Below are 25,973 nucleotides of genomic sequence, written 5' to 3'. Positions count from 1 at the left end.
GAGGTAAAAGAAAACTAATGGCTGAAGTGATTACAGATTTGAAACCTATGTGAATACTGATGGCTTAAAATAACAAAGGGCAATAACTGAAAAATAATGCAGGGTAGGTTATCATTCTTGTGTGCTGCACCCCTCCTCAGCAAAATCTATCGTACTATGAAGTTTCAAGTTAATACCTCAAATACTTTTTGAGATAAGCTCCGGACAAAATAGTATGAAAAAGAACAAAGGGCAATAACTCAAAAATTATGAAATGTAGAGTTATCATTCTTGTGCATTGCACACTTCCTGAGTGAGATCTATGCACCAATGAAGTTTCATGTTGATATCTCAATGGCCTTTTGAGTTATGCTCTGGACAAAAATTAATTTTGAAAAATAACAAAGGGCAATAAATTATGCAGGGTAGACTTATCATTCTTGTGCACTGCACTCCTCCTCAATGAGATCCATCCACCTATGAAGTTTCAAGTTGATACCTCAAATACTTTTTGAGATATGCTCCGGACAAAAAAGTATGAAAAAGAAAGGGCAATAACTCAAAAATTGTATAGGGAAGAGTTTTTTTTCTTGTGCACAGCATTCCTCCTAAATAAGATCTATCCACCTATGACATTTCATGTTGACATCTCAAACATTTTTGAGTTATGCTCCACTCAGGTGAAATATTAAGTATGAAAAATAAAAAAGGGAAATAACTAAAAAATTAAGAACGATAGAGTTATCATTCTTGTGCACTGCACAACTCCTGAGTGAGATCTATGCACCTACGAAGTTTCATGTTGATATCTCAAAGGCTTTTTGAGTCATGCTTTGGACAAAAATTAATTTTGAACAAGATTGCATTTGTAAAAAATGCCATGCCACCGCATAAATACAACACTAAATAGTAATGTAGGAACGCAATTTTTTTTTGCTTCTATACAGATTGCCATAATGTATAGATCACTTACCTATCTGATATTATCAGATTAGTACCTTCAGAAAATATGATTTTTAATTTTTTACTTTATGACATAGTGACTGAAAATCATGATCCCAAGAGGGGCGAATTTTGACCCCAGGGCTTTAATTTGAATAATCTTGCTAGAGGTTCACTACACAATATTTAATGCAAAATGTTTCACCTCTAGCCTTTGTCAATTCGAGAAGATGATTTTTTAAAGTTTTTACTATCTACATGTATGTAATGACTCCCGGGGCGGGGCTAGTTTTGACACTAGAGGCAAAATTTGAACAACTTTGGTAGAGTACCTATAGATGATATCATATACTAAATATCAAAGCTCTAAGCCTTGTACCTTCAGACAATAAGATTTTTTAATTTTTTTACTAATTGTACATAGTGAAAATCAATGACCCCCAGGGGTGGGCCAATTTCGACCCCAGGGCTATAATTTGTATAATCTTGCTAGAGGTTCACTTCGCAATGCCTTATGCAAAATATCTAACCTCTAGCCTTTGTCAATTTAGAGAAGATGATTTTTTAAGTTTTTACTATAATACATATGAGAAAAACCTATGACCCCCGGGGCAGGGATAATTTTGACACTACAGGCAAAATTTGAACAAATTTGGTAGACTACCTATAGATGATATCATATAACAAATATTAAAGCTCTAAGCCTTGTACCTTCAGACAATAAGATTTTTTGATTTTTTACAATATGTACATATGGAAAATCAATGACCCCCAGGGCGAGGCCAATTTTGACCCCAGGGCTATAATTTGTACAGTCTTGCTAAAGGTTCACTACACAATGTTTCATGCAAAATATCTAACCTCTAGCCTTTGTGAATTAAAAGAAGATGATTTTTTAAGTTTTTACTATATACATATAAGAAAAACCTATGACCCCCGGGGTGGGGCTGATTTTGACACTAGAGGCAAAATTTGAACAACTTTGGTAGAGTACCTATAGATAATAACACATACCAAATATCAAACCTCTAAACCTGGTACCTTCAGACAAGAAGGTATTTTAAGTTTTTACTATATGTACATAAAGTGAAAATCAATGACCCCCGGGGCCGGGCCGATTTGGACCCCAGGGCTATAATTTGAACAATCTTAGTAGGCATCTACCAGACAATGCCTTATGCAAAATATCTAAGCTCTAGGCCTTTTGGGTCTTTACAAGAAGATTTTTTAAATTTATTCTTATAACTCCTTTTGGTTGCCATGGCAACCAGATTTCTGCATGGAATGAAATTCTTTGAACAACTTTGGAAGCCCTTCACCCAAGGATCAATCCTGCCAAGTTTGGTTGAAATTGGACTGGTGGTTTTTCACAAGAAGATTTTTTAAGTTCACTATATAATCTATATAACACACACACACACACACACACACACACACACGCACACACAAACAAACACACACACAGGTGAATCGCTATATACCACCGCATCGCAGATGCTGCGGTGGCATAAAAATAACAAAGGGCAATAACTAAAAAATATGCAGGGTAGAGTTATCATTCTTGTGCACTGCACTCCTCCTCAATGAGGTGTATCCACCTATGAAGTTTTAAGTTGATACCTCAAATACTTTTTGAGATATGCTCCAGACAAAAATGTCGGACAGAAGGACGGAGACTATTTCTATAGCGGCGGGGGATAACAAACTTGGTAGAAACCCACTAGAAGATGTTTCAGGCTTATTATTTAAGCTCTGGCTATTTGTTGTTCTTTTTAAAGTTTTTACTAAACACAAATAAGGAAAATCTACATCCCCCCCATGCTTTTATTTGAACAAATTTGGTAGACACTGACTAGACAATGTGTCATGCCAAATATTTAAGCTCTGACTCTTTCTGTTTTTTAAAAGAAGACTTTTTAAGTTTTTTCTTTCGGTTGTTCTGTATGGAATAACATTTTTTTAAGTTGACTACCAAAGGAACATTCCTATGAAATTTGGATGATATTGGCTTAGTGGTTTATGAGGGGATGTCGTTGAAAGTAAAAGTTTACGGACAGCCGGAGGCCAGATGAAAAAGCAATCACAAAAGCTCACAATGTCACTTTGTGACAGGTGAGCTTATAATTGGGGGTAACACATTGTCTTACAACATTTTATTTAACTATTCTCACCTTCTCTCCAGTATTTCAGGATCTGTGATTCTGGTGTTGGTCATATGTGTATGAACTCCACTTCTCCCATCCCAAGTGGGTCCCTTTAAAATATTTAGTTTAATTAATTTAAACAGGAGCCTTAAAGGTCACATAAGTTATGATTCTTCAGCAGATTATATATGTTTTTTTGTTTTTTTTTGCATAAATAACTTTAAAACATTGATTAAAAATATCAAACATCACATATTTTTTTTAATTTCAATACAATGTTTTTATATTATATTGTGCAACATAAATCCTAATAACAAAAAGGTTATGTATTCCAAAGTGTTATTGAGAACTTCCTACTTTTTATAACTAGAGCTATCAATAAAGGTGATTAATACCCCCTCCAGCAAACATGACCTTTTGGAAAGGTAAGTGGTCTGAAGCAAAATTTGAACTCAACCTATAATTCATGAAGTATCAACTGTGTAAACTAATTCTTAAATAATGTTACCGTCAAGAAACCATTTTTCTATTTTTAGTAACATTGACCCTTGATCCCTGGGGGTTAAAAAGCAAACTGAGTTGGGGGGGTTTCATATAAGCTTGCTAAATAACAAATTTTGTTACAATATCTCATGCCTTACTGTAGTTAAGAGTCCGGACAACTATTTTTCTATTTTTAGTAGGATACATTTATAAGTTGACATGTATACAGGCGGTCCAAAAGCAATGACAACCGGGTTTCTACATAAGAATGCTATATACCAAGTTTGATTACAATATTTCATTCCAAACTGTAAGTTATAGTCCGGCAACCATGAAGAAGACCGAGCAACAAGCTGACTGCTAGAAACCCCCTTAAACTTCGTTTGTGGGGGTATAATAATACAAACACCTTATCGCAATGTAGTAATAAAAGAGCAAATTGTCTTAAAATATATTTACAATATACACCAAAGTTAGCCCCACCCTGGGACCTAAACCCAGGGGCCATAGATTTCACAATTGTGTAAGAGGAAGTCTTCCTCATCATAACTATGTACTTAATTTATCAGCTTTATACCTAGGAGCAGAGGAGACGATTGTAAAAGAATTAATGTATTTTCACTAAATAATCATTAGAGCCCCCCACTTTCAAACCTAAACAAGAGGGCCATGATGGCCCTAGATCGCTCACCTGACCCATCAAACTCATCCAAACAATTACCTAGACAAGCATTCTGACCAAGTTTCATGACAGGTGAGTCAAAAATGTGACCACTACAGTGTTAACAAGGATTATCCATATTTGAGCAGTGTGACCTAGTTTTTCACCCAGGTGACCTATATTCAAACTTGACCTAGAAATCATCAAAACAAAATTTCAGACCAATTTCCAGGATACTTGGATCAAAACAGTAGCAACTAGTGTGTTAACAAGATTTTTCTATTTCACATGCGATTTCGAACTCATCCGAGCAATTACCTAGACAAGCATCCTGACCAAGTTTGATGATAATTGAGTCAAAAATGTGACCACTAGAGTGTTAACAAGGTTTTTCCATATTTGGGCGGTGTGACCTAGTTTTTCATCCGAGATGACCCATGTTCGAACTTGACTTAGAAATCATCAAAACAAACTTTCAGACCAATTTACAGGATATTTGAATCAAAACAGTAGCCACTAGAGTGTTAACAAGATTTTTCTATTTTTAGCTCCTGTGACCTAGTTTTTCATCCGAGATGACCCATGTTCGAACTAATCAGAGCAATTACCTAGACAAGTTTCCTGACCAAGTTTGATGACAACTGAGTCAAAATTGTGACCACTAGAGTGTTAACAAGATTTTTCTATTTTTAGCTCCGGTGACCTAGTTTTTCATCCGAGATGACCCATGTTCGAACTCATCGGAGCTATCACTTAGACAAGCATCCTGACTAAATGTGGACGGACAACGGACAATCATCGATCCTAAAAGCTCACCCTGAGCATGCTCAGGTGAGCTAAAAACAACAAGAGCCATGTCAACATGGCCATCTCTCGCTGAATGTGTTTGCTCATTGGAAGAATATATATGTAGTAGAGCAGAATAATTCAATTTTAAGAGGTCTTTTAGTAATGAAAACTGATGGCTGAAGTGATTACAGATTTGAAACCTATGTGAATATTGATGGCTGAAAATAACAAAGGGCAATATCTGAAACATAATGCAGGGTAGGTCATCATTCTTGTATGCTGCACTCCTCCTCAATGAGATATATACACCTATGAAGTTTCAAGTTGATATCTCAAAGGGTTTTTATCCCCCGCCGATAAATCGGGGGATATTGTTTTGGCGTTGTCAGTCCGTCCGTCTTTCCGTCCGTCCGAATTTCGTTTCCGGACTAGTTCTCTGCAACTACTGGCTGGAATTCAACGAAACTTTATGGAAATCATCAATATCAAAAGGAGATGCGCATATCGTAAGCTTGTTCCGGTCAGACCCTTTAACTCGGAGTTATGGCCCTTGATTAGTTATGCAGTATGCATATAGTGTAAAAATCGTTTCCGGACTAGTTCTCTGCAACTATGGGCTGAAATTCAACGAAACTTTATGGGAACCTTCAATACCAAGAGGAGATGCGCATATCATCGCCTTGTTCCGGTCAGACACTTTAACTAAGAGTTACGGCTCTTGATTAGTTATGCAGTATGCATATAGAGTAAAAATCGTTTCCGCGCTATGTCTCAGCTACTACTGGCTGGAATTCAACGAAACTTTACGGGAACCTTCAATACCAAGAGGAGATGCGCATATCCTCGCCTTTTTCCGGTCAGACACTTTAACTCAGAGTTATGGCCCTTGATTAGTAATGCAGTATGCATATACAGCAAAAATCGTTTCCGAACTACTTTTCTGCAACAACTGGCTGGAATTCAACAAAACTTTAAGGGAACCTTCAATACATAGAGGAGATGTGCATATGGTCAGCTTGTTCCGGTCAGACACTTTAACTCAGATTTATGGTCCTTGATTAGTTATGCAGTATGCATATAGAACATAATATTCATTTCCGGACTTAAAGTTCTCTGCAACTACTGGCTGGAATTCAATGAAACTTTATGGAACCTTAAATACCAAGAAGAGATGCGTATATCATCGCCTTGTTCCGGTAAGACACTTTAACTTATGTTAAAGTTATGGCTCTTGATTATTTATGCAGTAATTGCAACCAGAGCAATAATCTTTTCCGTGCTACTTCTCTGTAAGTACAGGCTGGAATTCAACGAAACTTTACGGGAACCTTCAATACCAAGAGGTGATGTGCATATAGTCGCCTTGTTCCGGTCAGACACTTTAACTAAGAGTTATGGCCCTTTATTAGTTATGCAGTATGCATATAGAGTAAAAATCGTTTCCGTGTTATGTCTCAGCTTCTACTGGCTGGAATTCAACAAAACTTTACGGGAACCTTCAATACTAAGAGGAGATGCTCATATATATATCCTCGCCTTTTTCCGGTCAGACACTTTAACTCAGAGTTATGGCCCTTGATTAGTTATGCAGTATGCATATACAGCAAAAATCGTTTCCGAACTACTTTTCTGCAACAACTGGCTGGAATTCAACAAAACTTTAAGGGAACCTTCAATACAAAGAGGAGATGCGCATATCGTCAGTTTGTTCCGGTCAGTTACTTAAACTCAGAGTTATGGTCCTTGATTAGTTATGCAGTATGCATATAGAACATAATATTTGTTTCCGGACTAGTTCTCTGCAACTACTGGCTGGAATTCAATGAAACTTTATGGAACCTTAAATACCAAGAGGAGATGCGTATATCATCGCCTTGTTCCTGTCAGACACTTTAACTTATGTTAAAGTTATGGCTCTTGATTATTTATGCAGTATGCAACCAGAGCAATAATCTTTTCAGTGCTACTACTCTGTAAGTACTGGCTGGAATTCAACGAAACTTTACGGGAACCTTCAATACCAAGAGGTGATGTGCATATAGTCGCCTTGTTCCGGTCAGACACTTTAACTCAGAGTTTTGGCCCTTGATTAGTTACGTAGTATGCAGATAGAGCAATATTGCTATTTCTTTGCAACTGCTGTATTGATTTCAACAAAACTTTATGGCAACCATGGATACACAAACGCAATTTACATCTCATTGGCATGTCCAGATATTACTATCTAACACAGAGTTATGACTCTGTTATTGCCCTGAATATTTATCAAGTACAAAGAATATTATTGTTTATGCCATGATAAATATATAAATAAAGCCTTAATATGTCTTCAGTTGTTGTGTTAGTAATAACCAGTACTCGGCGGGGGATATAAATTCAACGAATTTGCATGTATATTTATGCTCTGGACAAAAATTAAGCATGAAAAATAATAACGGGCAACTATAACTGTCACTAAATGTGATTAATACGTACCCCCTCAAGGCTGCTTATGAAATGAAGACGTAACTAGTAAAAGAATACCTTGTAAAAGAATTTGAATAGAGTTATGGTTGTCGGCAATTAAATACAGTTGTGGTTCTTGTATGTTGCATTTCCTTTCACTGTGGTTGACCATTGATGAAGTTCCTTTTAATAACTGTAATAAGTCCAGATAGAGTTATGATTCTTGAGAACTGCTCTTTCTCTAAATGTGCTTGGCCATTGTATGAAGTTTTATTGAATTCCAACTAGTGGTTTTCAAGTTATGCTTCAGACAAGGAAAATGCAACAGAAAAGTAACAAAGGGCAAAAACTTTATAATTACTTTACATAGAGTTACAGTTCTTAGTATGTGCAATGCACTACCTCTTATTGTGCTTGATCATTGTATGAAGTTGTTATGAACTCCAACCAGTAGTTTTTAAGTTATGCTTTGGACAAGGAAAATTTAACAAAGGGCAATAACTCTGTAATTAGTTAAAATGGAGAAATGGTTCTTGTGCACTGCGCTCTAAATGTGCTTGGCCATTGTATGAAGTTTTATTGAATTCCAACTAGTGGTTTTCAAGTTATGCTCCAGACAAGGAAAATTCAACGGAAAAGTAACAAAGGGCAATAACTTTATAATTACTTTACATAGAGTTACAGTTCTTAGTATGTGCAATGCACTACCTCTTATTGTGCTTGACCATTGTATGAAGTTGTATTGAATTACAACCAGTGGTTTTCAAGTTATGCTCCGGACAAGCAAAAATCAATGGAAAAATAACAAAGGGCAATAACTCTGCAATTACTTTAGAAAGAGTTATGGTTCTTGTGTACTGCACTTTCTCTTATTGTGCTTGACCATTGTATGAAGTTGTTTTGAATTCCAACCAGTAGTTTTCAAGTTATGCTCCAGACAAGGAAAATGCACCAACAGACCTACCACCGAGTGACTCCTTCGTTTCGGGGGTATAATAACTGAAAAATTATGCAGGGTAGAGTTATCATTCTTGTGTGATGCACTCCTCCTCAATGAGATATATACACCTATGAAGTTTCAATTTGATACCTCAAATACTTTTTGAGATATGCTCCACTCAGGTGGAAAATAAAGTATGAAAAATAACAAAGGGCAATAACTCAAAAATTATAATGAGAAGAGTTATCATTCTTGTGCACATCATTCCTCCTTAATAAGATCTATCCACTTATGAAGTTTCATGTTGACATCTCAAAGACTTTTTGAGTTATGCTCCACTCAGGTGAAAATAAAGTATGAAAAATTACAAAGGGCAATAACTCAAAAATTATGAAGGATAGAGTTATCATTCTTGTGCACTGCACACTTGAGTGAGATCTATCCACCTGAAGTTTCATGTTGATATCTCATAAGCTTTTTGAGTTATGTTCTGGACAAAAAAGTTTGAAAAATAACAGAGGGCAATAACTGAAAAAAATTATGCAAGGTAGTTATCATTCTTGTGCACTGCACTCCTCCTCAATATGATCTATCCACCTATGAAGTTTCAAGTTGATACCTAAAATACTTTTTGAGATATGCACCGGACAAAAATGTCGGAGGGAAGGAAGGATGGACAGAGACTATTTCTATATCCCCTGCTGCCTTTGGGGGAGGGATAACAAGAGCACCACATAGGCATAGCAATATAAGCCCGAATGATAAGCCCGAATGCAAATTTGATTTAAGTATAGTCAAACTTGCCATAGAGATTCACTGATTTAAATGACTTCATGTCATATACACCGCCCATTTTACGTATATCACTATGTAAAGTCACTGAATTAAACAACTCCCTGTCTGACGTGACTAACGACCATAAATTTTGTGTCCTGTAGTACATATCACTGCGGAAAAAAATATGGATATACGTCAGTGTATGGAATTTTGTATATCATTAATATACGGGTAAGAATACAGGAAACTTGAAATGCAGAGATGTACGGGACCGTATATTATGTCAGTCCGTATATGACTTATATACAGATATCCGTACAGTGGTAATATACAGGAACTTTGATGTACGAAGTTCGAATTTTACTAATATATGGAATTTTTATAACAAGTTTGTATATTACTAAAATACGAAATTCTGATTCTTGCAAATACGGATTCTGTATTTAGTAATAGCGAATGAAGATTTCCTTCTTAAACGCCTATTTCCTATAAGAGGAAAGAAATAGTCTGATCTAATATTTGTCAGACATTTGAAAAAATAACATAAAACAGGAAAGCTTTAACTCAATGTAATATTTCTTGGATGTATTAACACGTCAATTGTATACTGATAATATCATCAGTGCACAGAACATGAACATAAATTAAAATCGTGAATCTGTGAAGTTGAAATCGTGAAAGTTAAAATTGTGAAATCACGAAGATAAAATTGGGATTGTTTACACAGTATTTAAATTTTATGTTTATATATGTCTTATAAATAATATAATACTTTCATATTTTAAAACAACAACAATATCTCATTCATTCATTCATTCAGTCATTCATTCATTTAATCACCCATTCATTCTTGTATTTATTTACTTTTTAATTAATCTATTTTTAGTATTTATCTATTTATTTATTTATATATTAATTTTTTTTAATCATTTATTTATTTAATCATTTATTAAATCATTTATATCAGGAAACATAAAGGTTTGCATTTTTGTACACATTTCGGAATAGAAATCTTAATCTTAAGTTCAAAATTCCTCAATCTTGATTGTTTTCGCGCGGTCTCATTTTAACATATTATTGTATTGCGATTATCGAAGCCAATACTGATTACGACCTGATATGGATCATAAACGCAGCAGAGTGTCGGTTTTCTCCAATTACGTAAGTTAGCGCAAGTTTTGTTGAATGTCTCACCAGTAATTTTCACTGTTGATTTCTAATATTCATGTAAGAAATAAGGGAATTAAATTGGGATCTCAAAACTGGCTCTCTATGTGAAATGTTTTCTGTAAAAAGAAGTTAAAAATTATTATCGCGACATCACTATTTGTATGATTAACCTGCTTCTTTCTATTTTCTAATTTTGTTCCAGATATTATAGTCTCTAAACTGACATATTAAAATGAAACTGACGTAACTGTTGCATTATTTCCAATGTTTTTGCCAGCATCGTGTTGTTGTTATTCTTTTACCTGGCGGAATTTGTCATTTAAACAAGACAAAATTAAGAACCGGTTGAACCGGCTGATACTCCCCCAATAAGTTTTGGACACAGGAAAATATACCTCATGAAGTGTCAGAGTTATGTCACAGACAAAGTTCAAAGTGTAAAAATGAACTAAGGGCAATAACTAAAAAAAATTAAACAAGGCAGAGTTATGATTCTTTTGCACTGCACTTCTATTTAATGAGATCAATTTACCTACAAAGTTTCATGTTGATATCTCTTATAGTTTTTGAGTCATGTCCCGGACAAAGTGTAAAAATAAACAAAGGGCAATAACTCAAAAATTAGGCTAGACAGAGTTATGGTTCATTTGCATTGCACTTCTACCCAATGAGATCTATCTACCTACAAAGTTTCATGTTGATATCTCATGTATATATATTTTAAGAGTTATGTCCCTGATACAATTCAAAGTGTAAAAATGAACAAAGGGCAATTATACTCAAAAATTAGGCTTGACAGGGTTATGGTTCTATTACACTGCACTTAAACCCAATGAGATCTACCTACCTACAAAGTTTCATGACATAAAATATACCATATAACAGACTCTGTTAACTTTTGACCTCTAAGTGTGACCTTGACCTTGGAGGTAGGGGTGCAGGTGTTGTACTTGATATATCGTAACATGATATGTCATGGGTAACACCAGTGTCCCTACCTTCAAGGTCAAGGTCACATTTAGAGGTAAAAGATTTACATAGTCTGTTATAGGGTATATTTTGTGTCCAGTCCATAACTTTTTCATAGATCAAGGGATTTTAAAAATACTTTGCACACATAATCACAATAATAAGACAATATGTCAGGCGCAAAACATGGGTCCCTACCTCCAAGGTCACACTTACTTGGCACAAATAGTTACAATAATAAGACGATATGTCATGCATCACACCTGTACCCCTCCCTCAAAGGTCAAGGTCACACTTAGAGGTCAAAGCTTAACATTATAGATTTTTAAATTCCGTGTTGCATTTTATTTCTTTAATAAATTTATTGTTGTGTTTGCAGATCTAGCATTGATCTTAATTTTGGACTGAAAGTCCTGAGATCCATACCTCAATCTCTTGAAATAGCACAATTTTATGCTTCATATAAAACTGCCCCAAGGCGGGGGACGTTGGTAACTCTGTTACAAATTCTTGTTTGAATAATCTTGTTAGAGGTTCACTAAACAATGTTTCATGCAAAATATCTAACCTCTAGCATTTGTCAATTTCGAGAAGATGATTTTTTAAGTTTTAACTATATACATATAAGGAAAACCTATGACCCCTGGGCAAGTCTAATTTTGACACTAGAGGCAAATTTGAAGATCTTTGGTACAGTACCTATAGATGATATCATATACTAAATATCAAAGTCCTAAGCCTTGTACCTTCAGACAAGAAGGTATTTAAAGTTTTTACTATATGTACATATAGTGAAAATCAATGACCCCCAGGACAGGGCCAATTTTGAGCCCAGGGCTATAATTTTAACAATCTTGGTAGAGGTCTACCAGACAATTCCTTATGAAAAATATCTTTGCTCTAGGCCTTGTGGGTCTTTACAATTAGATTTTTTAAATTTATTCTTATAAATCCTCTTGGTTGCCATGGCAACCAGATTTCTGCACAGAATGAAATTCTTTGAACAACTTTGGAAGCCCTTCACCCTAGGATCAATCCTGCCGAGTTTGGTTGAAATTGGACTAGTGGTTTTTCACAAGAAGATTTTTGAATTTCACTACATACATACATACACACATACACAAACACACACACACAGGTGATGCTATAATCCACCACATCTCAGATGCTGCAGTGGCATAAAAATAACATTTTTACTAACTGCGTTATCAAAGTGACAGTTAGTATATATTCAATATTAATACTCTTAATCCTGCTTGACGAGTGATAACTTTTACAAAAGTTTTACACTGACAGATCAAATGGAGGACTCTGTGATAAATTCTTAAGCATTGCACTTGCATATCAAATTTGGAGTCAATAAAAAAAAAGTGACCAAATAATGCTCTGGACAAACCTATTAAGTAAGAAAATTAACAGAGGGCAAAAACTCAAGAATCATGAAGTGCAGAGTTCAAGTTTTTGTGCACTGCACTGAAATCTTCTCAATGAGTTCTATCATCCTATGAAGTTTCAAGTCAATAGCTTTTAAAGTGTAGGAGAATTGGCCTGCACAAAAATAAAGTATCATTATTAACAAAGGGCTATAACTCTAAAATCATGAAGTACAGAGTATCAGTTCTTGTGCACTGCACTTCTTCTCAATGATATCTATCATTCTATAAAGTTTCATGTCCATAGCTTTTATAGTTTAGGAGAAATGGCCCGGACAAAAAGGAAATATGGAAATTTACAAAGGGCAATAAATCAAAAAGTAAGGAGTGCAGAGTGCCAGTTTTTGTGCACTACACTTCTTATCAATAAGATCAATAGTTTTATAGTTTATAGCTTTTATAGTTTAGGAGAAATGGCCCGACAAAAATGATATATGAAAATTTACAAAGGGCAATAAATAACAAGAGGGCCATGATGGCCCAAAGTCGCTCACCTGTATATAGGCCCCTGAAGCGGGGCCAGTTTAAACCCCAGGGCTTTTATTTGAACAAACTTGGTTGTATATGTATGCATGTATATATATATATATATATACTATATAATATATAGAAATGAGAGAATATCTCCCTTTATATATACTATATATATATATATATATATATATATATATATATATATATATATATATATATATATATATAGGTATTATATATATATATATGTATTTATATGTATGTATGTATGTATATATATATATATATATATATATATATATACATACATATATATATCATATATATATATACATAATATGTATATATATCTATATACATATATATATATATATATATAAATATTAAATATATATGTATATATATAATATGTATATATCTAAAAAAAAAAAAAAGTCGAGCTAATGAATGGCCCCCGGGGCGGGACCAATTTTGACCCCAGGGCTTTTATTTGCACAAACTTGGTAGACACCCATGAGAACATGTTTTAATGCTAAATATCTTAGCTCTAATTCTTTGAGTTCTTTAAAAGAAGATTTTTTAAGTTTTTACTATATGCACATAGGGAAAATCAATGACCCCCTGGGGCGGGGCCAATTTTGACCCTAGGGCTTTTATTTGAACAAACTTTGTAGACACTCATTAGAAAATGTTTCAAGCTAAATATCTTAGCTCTAGCTCTTTGGGTTCTTTAAAAGAAGATTTTTTAAGTTTTTACTATATGCATATAGGGAAAATCAAAGACACCCTGCGGCGGGCCAATTTTGACCCTAGGGCTTTTATTTGAACAAACTTGGTTGACACTCACTAGAAGATGTTTCATGCTTTATATCTAAACTCTAGCTATCTGGGTTTTTTCAAAAAAGATTTTTAAGTTTTTGCTATACACAGTCATATAAGGAAAATCAATGACCCCCGGGGCGGGGCCAATTTTGACCCCAGGGCTTTTATTTGAACAAACTTGGTAGACATCCATTAGAACATGTTTCATGCTAAATATCTTAGCTCTAGCTCTTTGAGTTCTTTAAAGATTTTTTAAGTTTTTAATATATGCATATAGGGAAAATCAATGACCCCCTGGGGCGGGGCCAATTTTGACCCTAGGGCTTTGATTTGAACAAACTTGGTAGGCACTCATTAGAAGATGTTTCATGACAAATATCTTAGCTCTAGCTCTTAGGGTTTTTTAGAAGAAGATTTTTTAAGTTTTTCTTATTGGTTGCCATGGCAACCAGAGTTTTTAATGGAATTTAAATTTTTGAACAACTTTGAAAGGGGTCCACCTAAGGATCATTTCTGTAAAGTTTGGTTGCAATTGGCCATGTAGTTTAGGAGGAGATGTTGTTTGAAAAGTTTGACGCCATTTTTTGAAGGACGCACGACGCAAGACGCACGACGGATGCAGAGTGATGACAAAAGCTCACCTTTGAGCACTTCGTGCTCAGGTGAGCTAAAAAAATAAGGAGTGCAGAGTACCAGTTTTTGAACTTATGAGATCTATCATACTGTGAAGTTTCAAGTCCATAGCTTTTATAGCTTATGAGAAATGGCCGGGACAGAAATTATGTATAAAAATTATATAGAGTAACAAGCAAATTCTTTGAATTTATATCCCCCGCCAAATACTGGTTATTAATAACACAACAACTGGAAAAAAGGCTTTATCTATATAAATTTATCATGGCATGCAAATTTCTTTTTCGTATTGAAGATTCCCATAAAGTCTTGTTGAAATCAATCCAGCATACTGCAAAACTTACTAATTGTCTTAAAGGCTCTGATTGGAACAAGGCAATGATATGCGCATCGACTCCCCTTGGTATTGATTGTTCCAATAAAGTTTTATTGAATTCCAGCCAGTAAATGCAGGGAAAGAGAGAGAAAACAATTACTGCTCTATATGCATACTGCATAACTAAAAAGGGCCATAACTCTGTGTTGAAGTGTCTGACCTAGACAAGGCAACAATATGCACGCCAATGACAAAAGTAACCCCTATAATTATGTTATAATTAATAAAATCCATTCATTACTTACCAAGTTGCAGTCAATTACAGCAAAAATCAATAAAAATTCAACAATTTAACTCTCAATGTCAAGGTCATAAACGACCCAAAGTCAATTTGAGTTTAATATGCATGAAGGTCTTATCCTAAGAAGGCGGTATCTAAATATCAATTCAATCAATTCATAGCCAGTTACAGCAAAAGAAAGAAAATTTCAATAATTTGACCTTCAAGGTCTTTTTTGGCCAAGTATGAAGACAATAAAATCATGATCAAGATTAAAGTTTGCAAACGGGAACAATATCTTTCTTTTTTTTCTTTGTAAAAAAAGTTGAGCTAAACAAATAAGAGTAAAAAAACTTACAGCCCCTGCACCGCCTGCAACTGTTTCATAATGACCAAACTCATTGTCACCAAATGTTATATTATTCATGCAACCCTTAAAATAAAACATGTAAATATCAGATAAATTATCATTTTTTTTAAAATATAAACTAGAATAGTGTTGTCACGCCATGGATGCCCCCCGCATGAATCCAAAATTTCAGATGTTATAATATTTAGTTCCAAATTTGTTTGCACAAACTATCTTTTTTTCATTTTAAGTTCAAAGCCCTTAAAACTATTCCATGTAAACACAAACCATTTTTGATACAAAGTTCAAGGAACTGAAACTATTAAGTGTTAACCTTTTGTAAATTGCATTGACTACATACATTTCCACAAAAGTATGAGTGCTGAAACTGAAAATTCAAAATTTTTCAAACATTCAAGAGAGATAACTTTGTCTAAAATCATTGAATCACGACCAAATTTAAACCTGAACTGCTTTTTCCTAAGATATATCTATATATAAATTTGAGTTGAATGTGTACAACCATTGGGGAGATAATGAACGGAAACTAAAAATTTAAGATTTTTCTATCAAACCGTGACCAAATACAAACTTGACCAGTGTATTCTTATGACATAATATTATCCATATGTTAAATTTGAGCTGAATGTGTAATACCGTTGGGGAGATAATGAACGGGAACTGAAAATTTAATATTATTTTCAAAGTGAAAGGAGCATAACTCCAAACAGCCAAATATCATCGAACCATGACCAAATTTGAACTTGACCTGTACATTCCTTTGACATATCCATACGTCAAATTTGAGTGAATGTGTACTACTGTTGGGGAGATAATGAACTGAAACTGATGATGACACAAAGACGGAAGGAGGAAACATGGTAACAATATATGCCCCTGCCAATTTATGGCGGGGGCATAAAAATTCAATATAACCATATTTTGATTTTATTTGGTATCACTTTTACACAGTCAAGTGGCAACTTATTGAAGACCTCTGATTTGTCACAATGCATTATTTCAGTAAAATTAAAGAAAGGTTCTGAGAATTCCCTGCCCCCTGATGAAAATACATGTAAATTTGTACATGAAACTATAGAGAAAGGCAAGGTTTTTCAATATTCACTTGCATCATATCCATACTTGTGCAGCCTATGAGTTCATGTGCTAGTTTCTATATATATGGCATGTATCTCACTGATATAGTTATGATTAATTACCAATATATGATTTTTAGTATAATTTTTTATATTAAACAAGAGCCCGGTTTGAGCCGGGTGATGGTCCCAAATAGGTTTTGGACACAGGAAAGTACACCTCTTGTAGTTTCAAAGTAATGTCCTTGGAAAAAGTTTAAAGTGCAATAATTCCAAAATTAGGCAAGGCAGAGTAACTGAACAAAGGGCAATAACTACAAAATTTCAATTTCTTGTGCACTGCACATCTACCCATTGAGATCTATCTACCTACAAAGTTTCATGTTGATATCTCTTGTAGTTTTAGAGTAATTTTCCAGACAATATTTTTTTAAAAGGGGAGATAATTCACAAATTGGGTAAAACAGAGTTATGTTTTTTTGTACTGTTCTTCTAATCAATGCAATCTATCAACTTACAAAAATTCTTGTTGATACCTCTTATGGTTTCCGAGTTATGTCACGGACAAAGTTCAAAACGTAAAAATGAGTTATTTCCCAGACAAGATTTTTTTAAAAGGGGAGATAATTCACAAATTGGGCAAAACAGAGTTATGTTCTTTTTTGTAACTCAATGTGATCTATCTACCAACAAAGTTTCATGTTGATACCTCTTATAATTTTAGAGTAATGTCCCAGACAAAGTTCAAAAATTAACAAGAGGGCCATGATGGCCCTGAAGTCGCTCACCTGTACATAGGCCCCCGGAGCAAGGCCAGTTTAAAGCCTGGGGCTTTTATTTGAACAAACTTTGTAGACAACCATTAGAAGATGTTTCATGCTAAACATCTAAGGTCTAGCTCGTTGGGATTTTAAAAGAAGATTTTTGTAAGTTTTTTTCTTTACACATATAGTTAAAAACAATGACACACCTGGGGCAGGCCAGTTTTGACCCCAGGGCTTTTATTTGAACAATCTTTGTAGACACTTACTAGAAAATGTTTCATGCTAAATATCTAAACTCTAGCTATTCGGGTTTTTTAAAAGAAGATTTTTAAGTTTTTGCTATACTTGTATAAGGAAAATCAATGTCCCCCGGGGCGGGGCCAATTTTGACTCCAGGGCTTCTATTTGAACACACTTTGAAGACACTCACTAGAAGATGCTTCATGCTTAATATCTAAACTCTTGCTATTTGAGTTTTTTCAAAGAATATTTTTTAATTTTTGCTATAGTTTTACACATATAGGGAAAATCAATGACCTCCAGGGCGGGGCCAATTTTGACCCCAGGGCCTTTATTTGAACAAACTTGGTAGACATCCATTAGAAGATGTTTCATGCTAAATATCTTAGCTCTAGCTCTTTTGGTTCTTTAAAAGAAGATTTTTTAAGTTTTTACTATATGTATATAGGGAAAATCAATGACCACCTGGGGCAGGGCCAATTTTGACCCCAGGGCTTTTATTTGAACAAACTTGGTAGACACCCATTAGAAAATGTTTCATGCTAAATATCTTAGCTCTAGCTCTTTGGGTTCTTTAAAAGAAGATTTTTTAAGTTTTTACTATATGTATAAATGGAAAATCAATGACCCCCTGGGGTGGGGCCAACTTTGACCCCAGGGCTTTTATTTGAACAATCTTGGTAGACATCCATTAGAAGATGTTTCATGCTAAATATCTTAGCTCTAGCTCTTTTGGTTCTATAAAAGAAGATTTTATAAAGTTTTTACTATATGTATATAGGGAAAATCAATGACCCCCTGGGGCGGGGCCAATTTTGACCCCAGGGCTTTTATTTGAACAAACTTGGTAGACATCCATTAGAAGATGTTTCATGCTAAATATCTTAGCTCTAGCTCTTTGGGTTCTTTAAAAGAAGATTTTTTAAGTTTTTACTATATGCATATAGGGAAAATCAATGACCCCCTGGGGCGGGGCCAATTTTGACACCAGGGCTTTTATTTGAACAAACTTGGTAGAAACCCATTAGAAGATGTTTCATGCTAAATATCTTAGCTCTAGCTCTTGGGGTTCTTTAAAAGAAGATTTTTTAAGTTTTTACTATATGTATATAGGGAAAATCAATGACCCCCTGGGGCGGGGCCAATTTTGACCCCTGACCCCTTATTTGAACAAACTTCGTAGACATCCATTAGAAGATGTTTCATGCTAAATATCTTAGCTCTAGCTCTTTTGGTTCTTTAAAAGAAGTCTTTTAAGTTTTTACTATATGCATATAGGGAAAATCAATGACTCCCTGGGGCGGGCCAATTTTGACCCCAGGGCTTTTATTTGAACAAACTTGGTAGACACCCATTAGAAGATGTTTCATGCTAAATATCTAAGCTCTAGCTCTTTGGGTTCTTTAAAAGAAGATTTTTTAAGTTTTTACTATATGTATATAGGGAAAATCAATGACCCCCTGGGGTGGGGCCAATTTTGACCCCAGGGCTTTTATTTGAACAAACTTGGTAGACACTCACCAGAAGATGTTTCATGCCAAAAATCTAAGCTCTAGCTCTTTGGGTTCTTTAAAAGAAGATTTTTTAAGTTTTTACTATATGCATATAGTGAAAATCAATGACCCCCTGGGGCAGGGCCAATTTTGACCCCTGGGCTTTTATTTGAACAAACTTCGTAGACACCCATTAGAAGATGTTTCTTGCTAAATATCTAAGCTCTAGCTCTTTGGGTTCTTTAAAAGAAGATTTTTTAAGTTTTTACTTTATGCATATTGGGAAAATCAATGACCCCCTCAAGAGGGGCCAATTTTGACCCCAGGGCTTTTATTTGAACAAACTTAGTAGACACTCACTAGAAGATGTTTCATGCCATATATCTAAGCTTTAGCTCTTTGGGTTTTTTAGAAGAAGATATTTAAAGTTTTTTCTTTTGGTTGCCATGGCAACCAGAGTTCTGCATGGAATTAAATTCTTTGAACAATTTTTAAAGGTGACCACCAAAAGAACATTCCTGTGAAGTTTGGATGAAATTGGCTTAGTGGTTTATGAGGAGATGTCATTTAAAGTAAAAGTTTACGGACGCCGGACGGACGCCGGACGCCGGACGAAAAGCGATCACAAAAGCTCACCCTGTCACTTTGTGACAGGTGAGCTAAAAAAAAACAAAGGACAATAACTCCAAAATTAGGCAAGGCAGAGTTATGATTTTTGTGCACTGCACATCTACCCATCGAGATCTAGCAGAGTTATGATTTTTGTGCACTGCACATCTACCCATCGAGATCTATTTACCTACAAAGTTTCATGTTGATATCTCTTATAGTTTTACAGCTATGTCCTGACAAGGTTTTTCTAAAAGGGGAGATAATTCAAAAATGAGACTTAACAGAGTTATGGTTCTTTTGCACTGCACTTCTACTCAATGAGATCTATCTACCGACAATGATTTATGTTGATATCTCTTGTAGTTTTAGAGTTATGTTCCGGACAAAGATCAAAGTTTAAAATTAACAAAGGACAATAACTCTAAAATTAGGCTAAAACAGGTTATGGTTCTTATGCACTGCACATTTAACCATTGAAATCTATTTACCTACAAAGTTTCAAGTTGATATCTCTTATAGTATTAGAGTTATGTCCTGGACAAGATTTTTCTAACAAGAGCACCGCTAGGCGGAGCATTATATGCCCGAAAGTGATTTTTTTTTTATAGTAAAGATGAAGAATTTGTAAGACATGTGAATTAAATAAAGTATTACCTCCTTCAAATAAAAATCCTCCTTTGAAGTTTCAATATTGTGGTCCAAATGGAACTTAAGTTATGCCCTGGAAACTGTTTTCAGTTCTAAGGTAATAGTGACTTTGACCTTGTGACCCTAAAATCAATAGGGGTCTTCTACCCAATATGGACAATCATACTATGAAGTTTAAACACAGTGGGCCAAATAAAACTTAAGTTATGATCCGAAAACTGTTTTCAGTTTTAAGGTCATAGTGACCTTGACCTTTGACCTTGTGACCCAAAAATCAATAGGGGTCTTCTTCCCAATATGGTCAATCATCCTATTAAGTTTGAACACTGTGGGCAAAATGAAACTTAAGTTATGCTCCGGAAACAGTTTTCAGGTCATAGTGACCTTGACCTTTGACCTTGTGACCCCAAAATCAATAGGGGTCTTCTACCCAATATGGACAATCATCCTATGAAGTTTGAACACTGTGGGCCAAATGGAACTTTAGTTATGCTCCGGAAACTGTTTTCAGTTTTAAGGTCATAGTGACCTTGACCTTTGACCTTGTCACCCCAAAATCAATAGGGGTCTTCTACCCAATATGGACATTCATCCTATGAAGTTTGAATATTGTGGGCCAAATGGAACTTAAGTTATGCTCCGGAAACCAAATTGCTAACGGACGGAAGGACAGAGGGACAAACAGACGGACGGACGCCAGGGGGTATAACATAATATGCCCAAAATTGTTTCGGGCATATAAAAAGGGAGATTATTCAAAAACCAGGCAAAATAGAGTTTTAGTTCTTGTGCACTGCACATCTTCCCATTGAGATCTATTTACCTACAAAGTTTCATGTTGATATCTCTTATAGTTTTAGAGTTATGTCCCGGACAATATTTTTCTAAAAAGGGAGATTTTTCAAAAACCGGGCAAAAAAGAGTTGTGGTTCTTGTGCACTACACATCTTCCCATTGAGATCTATTTACCTACAAAGTTTCATGTTGATATCTCTTATAGTTTTAGAGTTATGTCCCGGACAAGATTTTTTCTAAAATGGGAGATAATTCAAAAACCATGCAAAATAGAGTTATTGTTCTTTGACAGTGCACTCCCTCTCAATGCCCTCTACCCGTCTATGAAGTTTAAACAAATTATCTCCAAGGGTTTTCAAGTTATGCTCCGAACAAGACAACGGATGGACAGAGGGACAAGGTGGCGACTATATGTTCTCCCTTCGGGGAAAAATCAAACATATTTTCTATTCATTCCATGTCTATTAGTGGTCAGCGAAAAAAACAACAAAATCATGACAGTTTATGAACCAGGTGATGCTCTCAGAGAAGGTTTTGGACACAGGAAAGTATAAAAAAATTGAACAAAGGGCAAAAACTCTAAAATTAGGCAAGGCAGAGTTATGGTTTTTGCACTGCACTCCTATTTAATGAGATCTATCTATCTATAAAGTTTTGTGATGATATCTCTTATAGTTTCAGAGTTATGTCCTGGGTAAAATTCAAAGTGTAAAAATAAACAAAGGGCATAACTCCAAAATTAGACAAGGCTGTGTTTAGGTTGTTTAGCACTGCAGTTCTTTCCAATGAGATCTATTTACCTACAAAGTTTCATGTTGAAATCTCTAATAGTTTTAGAGTTATTATATGTCCTGGACAAAAGTCAAAAAGTAAAAATAAACAAAGGGCTATAACTTCAATATAAGGCAAGGCAGAGTTATGGTTCTTAAGCACTGCTAACCTACTCAATGAGACCTATCTACCTACAAAGTTTCATGTTGATATCTATTATAATTTTAGGGTAATGTCCCGGACAATTTAGTTAAGTGTCAAAATACACAAAGGGCAATAACTCCAAAATTAGGCAAGACAGAGTTATGGTTCTTTAACAATGCACTTCTACTCAATGAGATCTATCTACCTTCAAAGCATCGTCGGATACCCACGGCCGAACCATTATCATTCATCATTGATTGCATGTTATGTGACATGTTTATCAATCGTGGGTATCCGACGATGCCTTCAAAGTTTCATGTTGAAATCTCTTATACTTTAAGAGTTATGCCCCGGACAAAGTTTAAAGTGTTAAAATAAACAAAGGGCAATAATTCAAAAATTAGGCATGGTAGAGTTACATGCACTCAAAACCTACTCAACAAGAGCCCAGTTTGAGCCGGGTGATGCTCCCCGAATAGGTTTTGGACACAGGAAAGTACACCTCTTGTAGTCGTGGAAAAAGTTCAAAGTCCAAAAATCCAAAATTAGGCAAGGAAGAGTTACTGTTCTTTGCACTGCACTTCTAATCAAAGTCATCTATCAACCTACAAAGTTTCTTGTTGATATCTCTTATGGTTTCCGAGTTATGTCCCGGACAACTTCAAAAAGTAAAAATAAACAAAGGGCAACTCCAGAATTAGGCAATGCAGAGTTATGATTCTTGTGCACTGCACATCTACCCATTGAGATATATCTTCCTACAAAGTTTCATGTTGATATCTCTTATAGTTTTACAGCTATGTCCTGGACAAGATTTTTCTAAAAGGGGGGATAATTCAAAAATGAGGCTTAACAGAGTTATGGTTCTTTTGCACTGCACTACTACTCAATGAGATCTATCTACCTACAATGTTTCATTTTGATATCTTTTATAGTTTTAGAGTTATGTTCCGGACAAAGTTCAAAGTGTTAAAATTAACAAAGGGCAATAACTCCAAAATTAGGTCAAAAAGAGTTATTGTTCTTATGCACTGCACATCTACCCATTTAGATCTATTCAGCTACAAAGTTTCATGTTGATATCTCTTATAGTTTTAGAGTTTTGTCGCGGACAAGATTTTTCTATCAGGGGAGATAATTCAAAAACCGGGCAAAATAGAGTTATGGTTCTTTGACACTGCACTCCCCCTTAATGCCCTCTTCCACTGTATGAAGTTTAAACACATTATCTCCAAGGGTTTTCAAGTTATACTCCGGTCAAGACAATGGACGGACAGACGGACAGACGGACGGACAAAGCGCCGACTATATGCTCCCCGAAATTTTTCGGGGAGCATAGTACGATCTATCTATCTATCTGCAAAGTTTCATGTCGATAACTTTTATAGTGTTAGCATTATATCCAAGACAAAGTTCAAAGTGTAAAAATAAACAAAGGGCAAAAATTCAAGTATTAGGCAAGGCAGAGTTACGGTTCTTATGCACTACACACCTACTCAATCAGATATATCTACCTACAAAGTTTTATGTTGATACCTCTTTTAGTTTTACAGTAACTGTTATGTCCTGGACAAAGTTCAAAGTGTAAAAATAAACAAAGGGCAATAATTAAAAAAGAGGCAAGGCAGAGTTAAGGTTCTTGTGTTCTGTACACCTACTCAATGAGATCTATCTACCTAAAAAGATTCATGTTGATACCTCTTATAGTTTTAGAGTTATGTCCTGGACAAAGTTCAAAGTGTAACAAGAGGGCCATGATGGCCCTGGATCGCTCCCCTGACCCATCAACCGCATCCAAGCAATGTCTTAGACAAGCATCCTGGCCAAGTTTGATGACAATTGAGTCAAAAATGTGACCTCTTGTGTGTTAAAAGGTTTTCCATATTTGGGCAATGCAACCTAATTTTTGACTGGAGACAACCCATATTCAAACTTGACCTAGAAATCATCAAAACAACCTTTCTGACAAATTTCCTGAATATTTGGATCAAAACTGGAGCCACTAGAGTGTTATAAAGCTTTTTCTATTTTTAGCTTCTGTGACCTAGTTTTTGACCGGAGTTGACCCATCTTCGATCTTGACCTAGAAATCATAAAAACAACCTTCCTGAAAAATTTCCAGAATATTTGGATCAAAACTGCAGCCAGTAGAGTGTTAACAAGCTTTTCCTATTTTTAGCTCCTGTGACCTAGTTTTTGACCGGAGATGACCCATCTTCGAACTTGACCTAGAAATCATCAAAACAACCTTCTTGACAAATTTCCAGAATATTTGGATCAAAACTGCAGCCAGTAGAGTGTTAACAAGCTTTTTCTATTTTAAGCTCCTGTGACCTAGTTTTTAACCAGAGATGATCCATCTACGAACTTGACCAAGAGATCATCAAAACAACCTTCCTGTCAAATTTCCAGAATATTTGTATCAAAACTGCAGCCACTAGAGTGTTAAAAAGCTTTTTCTATTTTTTGCTCCTGTGACCTAGTTTTTGACCGGACATGGCCAATCTTGAAATTTGACCTAGAATTCATCAAAACAACCTTTCTGACAAATTTCCAGAATATTTGAATCAAAACTGCAGCCAGTAGAGTGTTAACAAGCTTTATCTATTTTAAGCTCCTGTGACCTAGTTTTTGACCGGAGATAACCCATCTTAGAACTTGACCTAGAAATCATCAAAACAAACTTCCTGACAAATTTCCAGAATATCTGGATCAAAACTGCAGCTACTAGAGTGTTAACAAGCTTTTTCTATTTTTAGCTCCTTTGACCTAGTTTTTGACCGGAGATGACCCATCTTCGAACTCGATCTGTATTTCATTGAGACATTCTGACAAAGTTTGACAATGATCCAATCAAAACTGTGACTGCTAGACTGTTAAGAACCCAATTGTTGACGATGAACTACGCACGACGACGGACATAGCCCCATCACTATACCTCACCTTGACCACTTAGTGGTCAGGTGAGCTAAAAATAAACAAAGGGCAATAATTAAACAAGAAAGTGTGACCTAGTTTTTTACCCAGGTGACCCATATTCGAACTTGACCTAGAAATCATCAAAACAAACTTTCAAACTAATTTCCAGGATACTTGGATCAAAACAGTAGCCACTAGTGTTTACAAGATTTTTCTATTTTTAGCTCCTGTGACCTAGTTTTTCATCCAATATGACCCATGCTCGAACTCATCCGAGCTATTACCTAGACAAGCATCATGACCAAGTTTGATGATGATTGGGTCAAAAATGTGACCGCTAGAGTGTTAACAAGGTTTTTCGATTTTTAGCGCCTGTGACCTAGTATTTCATCCAAGACCCATGTTTGAACGCATCAGAGCTATCAACTAGATAAGCATCCTGACAAAGTTTGATCATGATTGAGGAAAAAATGTGACCGCTACAGTGTAAACAGGGTTTTTCTATTTTAACCCCCGGTGACCTAGTTTTTCATTTTGAGATGACCCATGTTCGAACTTATCAGAGCTATCAACTAGATTAGCATCCTGACCAAGTTTGATGATGATTGATGCAAAAATGTGACAGCTACAGTGTTAATAAGGTTTTTCTATTTTTAGCTCCTGTGAGCTAGTTTTTCATCTGAGATCACCCATGTTCGAATTTATCAGAGCTTTCAACTAGATAAGCATCCTGACAAAGTTTTATGATGATTGAGGCTAAAATGTGACCGCTAGAGTGTTAACGAACAAGTGTGGATGGACAACGGACATTCAACGATCCTAAAAGCTCACCCTGAGCTAGCTCAGGTGAGCTAATAAGGAAAACCTATGACCCCCAGGGGGGG

At 35.3% G+C, this 25,973-nt stretch overlaps 1 protein-coding gene across 1 annotated transcript in view; it reads right to left on the bottom strand.

Moving 5' to 3' along the window:
- Positions 1 to 25,973, bottom strand: part of LOC132715397 (5-oxoprolinase-like) — a gene marked incomplete at its 5' end in the record, with an annotated part of 254,579 nt that overhangs the window by 20,816 nt on the left and 207,790 nt on the right. Inside the window, 2 exons of the mRNA XM_060698394.1 lie at positions 3,093 to 3,175; positions 15,616 to 15,690. Coding sequence (XP_060554377.1) covers positions 3,093 to 3,175; positions 15,616 to 15,690 — 158 coding nt within the window. The remainder of the gene's footprint in view (positions 1 to 3,092; positions 3,176 to 15,615; positions 15,691 to 25,973) is intronic.

The sequence above is a fragment of the Ruditapes philippinarum genome, unplaced genomic scaffold (assembly GCF_026571515.1).
Source record: "Ruditapes philippinarum isolate M1 unplaced genomic scaffold, ASM2657151v2 ctg66_1_1_1_1, whole genome shotgun sequence".
Classification (NCBI taxonomy): Eukaryota; Metazoa; Mollusca; class Bivalvia; order Venerida; family Veneridae; genus Ruditapes; species Ruditapes philippinarum.
This window is presented reverse-complemented; position numbering and strand designations above follow the sequence as displayed.